Source organism: Salvelinus sp. IW2-2015, linkage group LG6.2 (assembly GCF_002910315.2).
Source record: "Salvelinus sp. IW2-2015 linkage group LG6.2, ASM291031v2, whole genome shotgun sequence".
NCBI lineage: Eukaryota > Metazoa > Chordata > Actinopteri > Salmoniformes > Salmonidae > Salvelinus > Salvelinus sp. IW2-2015.
Window position 1 is genome coordinate 14,775,688 of NC_036846.1, and position 7,903 is coordinate 14,783,590.

General features: G+C 41.9%; 1 protein-coding gene across 1 annotated transcript; it reads right to left on the reverse strand.

Moving 5' to 3' along the window:
• Positions 1–1,371: 1,371 nt before the first annotated feature.
• Positions 1,372–7,888, reverse strand: atp1b4 (ATPase Na+/K+ transporting subunit beta 4). The gene is made up of 9 exons (XM_023990251.2): positions 7,707–7,888; positions 7,388–7,457; positions 6,299–6,524; positions 4,477–4,605; positions 4,237–4,344; positions 3,400–3,599; positions 2,474–2,530; positions 2,269–2,361; positions 1,372–2,150 (listed from the first exon to the last, which is right to left on the reverse strand). The coding sequence occupies exons 2-9, from the start codon at positions 7,451–7,453 to the stop codon at positions 1,989–1,991; spliced, it is 1,041 nt and encodes a 346-aa protein (XP_023846019.1). The 5' UTR covers positions 7,454–7,457; positions 7,707–7,888; the 3' UTR covers positions 1,372–1,988.
• Between the last annotated feature and the right edge of the window lie 15 nt (positions 7,889–7,903).

Below are 7,903 nucleotides of genomic sequence, written 5' to 3' on the forward strand. Positions count from 1 at the left end.
TGTTCTCATCAACATTGTATTTATTATAGTATATATCAGAATAAATACATGGATACCAGGTTTAGTAGAATCATAGCAAAGGTACAGTAACAAGGATTAATTCTAGGCCTACATCAAAATAGCCTGTTATTTCATGAAGAGTGTGCAAGACTGCCATACAAGTTTAGCAACAATGTGACCTCTGTCGGTTTCCACAGTAGATCTTACTTTCCATCAGCTAATATAGAGATCAAAGTCAGCCTGCAGTATTACAGTCTCAGTAGCAGTCTTGTGTTCATACAAAATAAAACAAAATGGCAGCATACACTGAGTATACAAAACATTAAGAACACCTGCTCTTTCCATGACATAGACTGACCAGGTAAATCCAGGTGAAAGCTATGATCCCTTGTTAAATACACTTCAATCAGTGTAGATGAAGGGGAGGAGACAGGTTAAAGATGGATTTTTAAGCCTTGAGACAATTGAGACATGGATTGGGTATGTGTGCCATTCAAAGGGTGAATGGGCAAGACAAAAGATTTCAGTGCCTTTGAACAGGGTATGGTAGTAGGTGCCAGGCACACCGGTTTGTGTCAAGAACTGCAACGCTGCTGGGTTTTTCACGCTCAATAGTTTCCCATGTGTATCAACAATGGTGCACTACCTAAAGGACATCCAGCCAACTTGACACAATTGTGGGAAGCATCGGAGCAACATGGGCCAGCATCCCTGTGGAACGCTTTCGACACCTTGTAGAGCCCATGCCCCAACAAATTGAGGCTGTTATGAGGGAAAACGGGGGTGCAACTCAATATTAATGTTTTGTACACTCAATGTATATTATCAACAAATGTAGAATAAGGAGCTATCAACAAAAAAAATGAAAAAATTAAATGTAACCTAGTCATTTACTGTTTATCTTACTGAAATGTAACCTAGTCATTTACTGTTTATCTTACTGAAATGTAACCTAGTCATTTACTGTTTATCTTACTGAATGTAACCTAGTCATTTACTGTTTATATTACTGAATGTAACCTAGTCATTTACTGTTTTTCTTACTGAAATGTAACCTAGTAATTACTGTTTATCTTACTGAAATGTAACCTAGTAATTTACTGTTTATCTTACTGAAATGTAACCTAGTCATTTACTGTTTATCTTACTGAAATGTAACCTAGTCATTTACTGTTTATCTTACTGAAATGTAACCTAGTCATTTACTGTTTATATTACTGAAATGTAACCTAGTCATTTACTGTTTATCTTACTGAAATGTAACCTAGTAATTTACTGTTTATCTTACTGAAATGTAACCCAGTAATTTACTGTTTATCTTACTGAAATGTAACCTTAGTCATTTGCTGTTTATCTTACTGAAATGTAACCTAGTCATTTACTGTTTATCTTACTGAAATGTAACCTAGTCATTTACTGTTTATCTTACTGTGTAAGTAAAAGTGTCCTGCCTTCACCATTCTTCATATTGTAGCCCTTGGAGTCTACAAAACACAATAGATATGCTGTTGAAAAGTACAAACTCAAAAGAAATTAGTACACAATTTGATTTAAAAACAAAATGTGCTTAACATGTTCCTCTTATATCCTTATTGTACAGTGGGTATTTATGTCTATTAATAATGTCTTAAATTATAAATTGCATAGCTACAGAGACTAACTACCTGTGAGATGAGCCTTGTGTTTCATAAACCTAGCTAGTGGCATTGGTCTAGCTAAGTATTCAATGGTAATATTCAGTTTCTATACATAGCTTGTGCTCAAGACTATCAGTGAGGTGTCTGTGTCGTGTGTGTGCTTATGATCCATTAACATTCCAAATGATTGCTTTTTTCAGCAAAAGGCACAAGAGTACATGAGGGAATGGGAGAAGAGAGAAGCTGGTCAACTATTTTATGCAAAACAAGGATTCAACATAATGAGATTTTTTCCTATATTCTCTTGTCTCCTGGTTGTCATGGGGACAGCATTCAGCATGGGGAATACTACTATGCGCCCACATCGAAGGAGAAGGACACACTGCCTAGGAAGCGATCGGTAGGCGAATCATTGATGATGCCCTTGCCATTGAGTTTGCATTTTACAACAATGTGGGTGTCGTACTGCAGCCCATTGAAACGCACGGCCACCACCGGCGCTGTGTAGTTTACCTGGGAGAGGGGATATGGGACACAAGCAACTTGAGTGGCTATCGTCACTATGATCATGCATATAATCTAGATCATGAGAGCAACAGTGGAAGTCATAATGCTGAAAATCCTCACTTACATGTCTCAGCTTCCCATAGTAAGGGTAGTACATCAGGTTGAAAATGCTTTTTGGGAAGAACTGAAGTTCTCCTAAGCTTTCTGGCGCACCTTTCTGAAAGAGTGAGAGGTCACCAAGTGAGTTATATTTTGGTGACTAAAGCAGTTATTATATTCAGTTACGAAGAGATGATGTTTGGAGGGAGTAATGCTGATTGTTACTGTACCTTGACTCCACAGGTCACGTTTACGGGAGTGCCTTGGCCAGGTAAATAGCCCAGTATCTACAGGGAAAGAATTGAGAGCAAAGAAAGGACCCTTTTGTTGTTATAACGTCATTTTGATGAGAAAAAATGTTGTAAATCTGTGCATATTAATAATTCACAGTGGTTATCTTCAGTTTTCTACCTAGCGATAATATACATTTTGGATATCCCCACCAGGTTTCACTCTAAAACGTTCAAAATGGGGACAATAAAACTATATTCTACAGTATATAATGCTAACAATAACATTGATTTGAGTCACAGGAACGCTGTAATCATATAACAAGACCGTTTTTATCTGCTACTCACAATGGCCACAAGATGTCACTGAAATGTATGTATCTTTCTCAGATTACCTCAATGGCATCCTCCATTTCATCTATAAACTACTTTATGTCTATAACACAGACAACACTATCTGTTAGCAAACACTGATTATATATGCAGCTTTAGGATGAAGTTCATGTTAGGTGACTGGTGCTATAGAGGGATAGTGTGGTCCTGGATCTGTTTGTGCTGGGAGAATGACTCCTGTGATCGTTGTCATGCCAAACGTGCTTGGCACGCTCATAGAAGTTGGCAAAGACAGTCCAAACAGATCTGGGATCAGGCTATCCCTCTATAGCATCATCTTGTAGCCATTGTGAGGAGCAGATCAAAACGGTCTTGTGATATGATTACAGCGTTCCTGTGACTCTACTGTAGCATATAGTTTTATTGTCCCCATTTTGAACGTTTTAATATTATCGCTCGGTAAAAAACGGAAGATAACCACTGTGAATTATAAATATGCATAGATTTACAACATTGTTTCTCATCAAAATTATGTTATAACAATGGGTCCTCCATGGGGGAGATCTCTACGATCTGATCTGAGTGGGTCTTACCCGGTTCATTCGGAGGAGGATGCAGGGTTTCCCCTGGGAGAATCCAAAGTGGGGGTCCTGGAGCCCCGAGCACTCGCCCAGCCAGGACCTCTTGAACTGGCACGCCTTCCTCTCTGCGCTTTCCCCTTGTTCATCCTGCATGAAGTACGCGTCCTGCGGACACTGGATGTTCCTCTGCTCCTGTACGGCGTCATTGTATGCTGAAAGAGATATATGAAAAATAATAATAATAATAATGGGGGGTTCATGGTTAGCACTGAAACACCATTGATAATTTAAAGAATGGTATATGCTACTGTATGTCAAGGAGTGCAACTGGTTGAAAAAATTTAAATGGAGAATGTTGAAAAATAGGGACATGAGGGGGATGGGGAGGGGTGGGCTCCCATAAATAAACCAATTGTTCCGCCAGGCCTCTGATTCAGGCAGCCTGACCAAAGCGGGGAACTGAAGAAGGGGAAAAATGTAGCAGAACTCAATGGATACGCTCTGCCCARAAAGAGGCTTTCCCTTCCCAGCATGCAGTTCTCCCAGTGGCGGTTTGGGCATAGGACAAAGGTAGGGAAGGTAGGGGGGAGAGGATTAACTTACCGTGTGCCTGTTCTGCTTCAATGTCATACCCCCAACATTCCCCAACATGTCCCCAACATTTGAATTCCATTGGACCCAACACAAACAAGCACTATCCTCAGCTAACTTTCAGACCACACTCCCGCATTTTCATACAGCTAAAAGTAGCATTTGAATCAACATGGTAATGTCATGATCACGGTGGAATTCATGTTTCTATTCAAGTTTGGCCAAATGCCAACTATTCCATCATTGTATCTGACTCACGTCTTAGCTGTTCTTCCATTAGCTTTACATACTTCTTCCAAGACTTGCGGTCGGATGCATTGAAGGCGATCTCATAGTGCCCATCCAGTTGTGGGGACATCGTCATACCTGCCAAAGGAAACCCATAGACAGTCAACTGTGCTTACGTTCAGATAGAATGGACAGATAGAAGGATGGAGGAGTGATAGAGGGATAGAATGACAGAGAAATAGTGAGTTGTGGGTTAGAGTTTATATTTACCTGGTGGCATCACCCTGTCGTTGTGGGTTGGATGGTAGGGGCTGATAGACAGCATGAGGCACCACATACAGGCACCAAACATGGCCGCCAGGAATGCATACAGTGCCGTGTAGAAGAGGATGATCAGAACTAGAAGGAGGTAACATGGATGGCATATAAAGAGAATGAATTCAAACCAGTCATTATAACTCAATTTCATGGAGATGATGAGAAGAACGGCGAGGGTAACAGTTGTGGTTATGGCTATCAGCGTGATTTGGAAAGACTACAAGCACAGCATCAGAACAGAAAGTTTTGATTTGAATTGTCTATATAATGAAGTATAAAGAATCCCCTGTTATTATGTTGGAAGTTGGAATTGTCTGGGCTGTCTAGACACTCCTAATGGCTTTGCTCAGGATGCTCACTATTGTGTTAATTAAACCAATACAAAAGAGTTGTCTCTGCAAATGCGAATCACTCCAATCAGTTTGTATTTTGTTACGAAATATATTTGTTAACAAACTCATTCAAATTATCTGAACTATGTGAAAAAAAGAAAACCCTGGGAAGTGCCATTGTTCTCCCCAGATTTCAATTAACAGTCCATTAGCAACTAATCAAACCCAAACGTGCCCTAAACTAAAGGCTTTTACTGCGCAGGCAATTTCACAGGAGACTAGTTGCAGCCAGCCTTGCATCCCCTGAGCCCACAAAGGCCTTACTGTTTGAGCTCAGTGAGAATTCACCCAGCAGTCCTTTCACTCAGGAACACAGTGAACCTCCGGTTGCCATCGTAGTGACGGTCTTTTGCAGCCATAGAGCCATGGCCAGCTCCAAGTAGCCCCGATCACCCCACTCTGTTAATGTGTCCCCCTCTCACACTCCTCTCACACAGGAGACACATCACAGACTTCAAACTCAGTCCCCTCTCCTTTCTTGCCAGGGGGCACATGGGGCCCCATTCCTTCACAAGTGTGCACACATTGCTTACTGAAACTATCGCTCCTTGTCCTGAGCCTGGCCTTTTGTCTTCTGTATTACTGGGCACGATGATGAAAAAACAGCAAGTTTTCAGCTTCTGACGTTTTCAGGAGGAACATGCTCTTTCTTGAGACATTTTTCAAAGCTTGGCCCCTTGGACCGCTCTCGTATGGTAGAGTTCAAACCCAAACGCGTCACATAGCAACAAGGCTGTCGGATCAAGAGCCCTGCTCCATCATCACTGATTCAACAAGCCAATTTACGACCCCCCCCCCACACTTGTCTACTCCCTATGTGTTTGCCTGTGGCCGTGGGGCCGCGAGCACGCTAGGGTCAAATGCAGAGTTCACGGGAGCTTTGGGAAAGAGGCAGTGGAAAGCCAGGTGAGGGGTATGAGGAATGTGATTCCTGGCCAGTGCGCGGCCCGGAACAGCGCACTCCCGCCGGGAATCCGTCCCCAGGCAGCCTTGTTTTTGTCCACATCGGGACAGAGTTGTCTGTGCACCTATGTAAACATGAAGCTCGGGGACACACACACTCACAGTACAGTGAGCAGAGGCAAGGAACGAGGTCCCCCCCAGCTATAGCCCATCCCAGCCCATCATCCAAAAACAATAAGCCATGAAACCACCACTTTTGCTTCAACCATTGGCGATTAACATTGTAATGATTACAAATGAGAGAGGTTAATGGATCTATAAAGAGGTTAAGTACCAATGTGTCAGTAGACCTAATGTTGCAGTTTTGAACACTGCATTATGTACACGCTTTAGCTGTTATCTTGGGGGTGGAATATGTTGTGTGATATGATATGTAAGCGCAACATGCAGTTCTGCTACTACTGAGCACTTCTACTTACACCAGCTATGCCCAGTGCGGCCCATGAACTCTCTGGTCTCTGCGTTCCATAGATATGTCTTCACATCGCCTGCTTTCTCGTGGAGCGTTCTCTTAGGTTTGGGCTTGGGCTTCCATTTCTCAAAGTTCAGGTCTTCCTGCTCCAGAGGTTGATGTTCTATCAACTCCTCCTGCACCTCTTCCAAGGCCTCTGACACTGCGTGCTTTCCAGGCGGCGCCTCTGCAGACTGGCACAAGGAAAAAAGAGGGGGAGAAAAGGAAGGTAAGAATCACCCCAGTCTGACTTTGCCTTGCCACGATGTTAACAATCACTATCTATTTGTTCCAACTAATTACAGAATAGACATATTTGATTATTATAATCAGCCATGTTTTTTAGGTTAACCGCCATGTTTATTTTTTAGATAAATGCTATTATTCCCTTTGTATCAAGTATTTACGTTTTTTTTAAACTGTATGACATCCGCTATAGCAACACTACTCCGCGATGGTCCTGTCCCATCATGTTTCCTTAAATTGACCTTCGTCATGACCCTGGTGGTCCTCTTTGGGAGGGCTCTCCTCCTCGAGGTTGACCTTCCTGCTTGGAGCAACAGCTGCATCCGAGCTGGAGGGTCACGACGACAGCCAGATGTAAAACACTGATTCTCAGCATAGAGAGGCCCAAGAAAGATCCCCAGTGGTCAGTGAAACCCCCTGGGGTTTTAAGAATGTCGCTTTCTTAATGAAGTGGAGTTTTTAAGAACTTTTTCTATGGCTTTGTTGTAAGATCAAATACACTTTTTAAAAAAGCATCCTGCTAATTGCAGATGGATCTATTACTGGTAGGCCTTCTGGATGTTTAAAGTATCCAAATCAGAACTAGATCTGATATATGGCATGCAGGTTTGATGGGTTAACAGTTACAGGCAGATAGGTATTTTATTTTATTCTATTCTGACATAAATGGGTAAGAATTTAATTCATTATTAATTAAATCCATGAGGTATGGTACCCCAATCCCCTTGCAAGGTGCACTTGTAGACAGCAGAATGAGTCCCAGAAATCAATTAGTTTTCATGTCATCCTCTGTTTTCTAAAGTGGACTTACTGGATTTGGTGAGTAGTTTCCATGGTGCTCTTCCTCAGCCCCTCCCGCCGTAGAATTGGGCTCCATGATTCTTCACAGAGAGAAAGGTACTTGTTAAACCAATCACATCTACTACCTTCCCCAAGGAATTAAAGCGGCACATCCTAACATCCTTAGAAAGTAATACAAATCCATTGCACCCACTGTTTCCGACATTTTTGCGTGAGGTCTACCAAATAACTTTGAAAAACCATTACAAATGTTTTTATCCACAATTGATTTTGGCACAGCTCCAGGGTGTGATTTCCCAAAAAGATTTAAATAACGAATCTTGACATACCTGAAGTTTTCTTTAGCAGGGAAAGTTCTTTGAGTGTCTTGAATCCCTCTTGACCCTAAGTAGAACGAATTCTAAATTGGTCAAAAATAAATTTGGGATTTCATTAGAAAGTTTTACGCACACAAGGGGAGCCGGGCACAAGAAGCTCCTCTCAGCTAGGCGAGCATCATAGTGACTGAGTGCATACTGAAAAGAGG

Excerpts from the sequence above, each read along its gene's own strand:
- atp1b4 (XM_023990251.2), bottom strand. The coding sequence starts at position 7,453 with ATGGAGCCCAATTCTACGGCGGGAGGGGCTGAGGAAGAGCACCATGGA. Across the intron at positions 6,525-7,387 it reads GAAACTACTCACCAAATCCA|TCTGCAGAGGCGCCGCCTGG; the intron begins GTAAGTCCACTT and ends TCCTTGTGCCAG. Across the intron at positions 2,531-3,399 it reads TCCTCCTCCGAATGAACCGG|ATACTGGGCTATTTACCTGG; the intron begins GTAAGACCCACT and ends CTTTCCCTGTAG.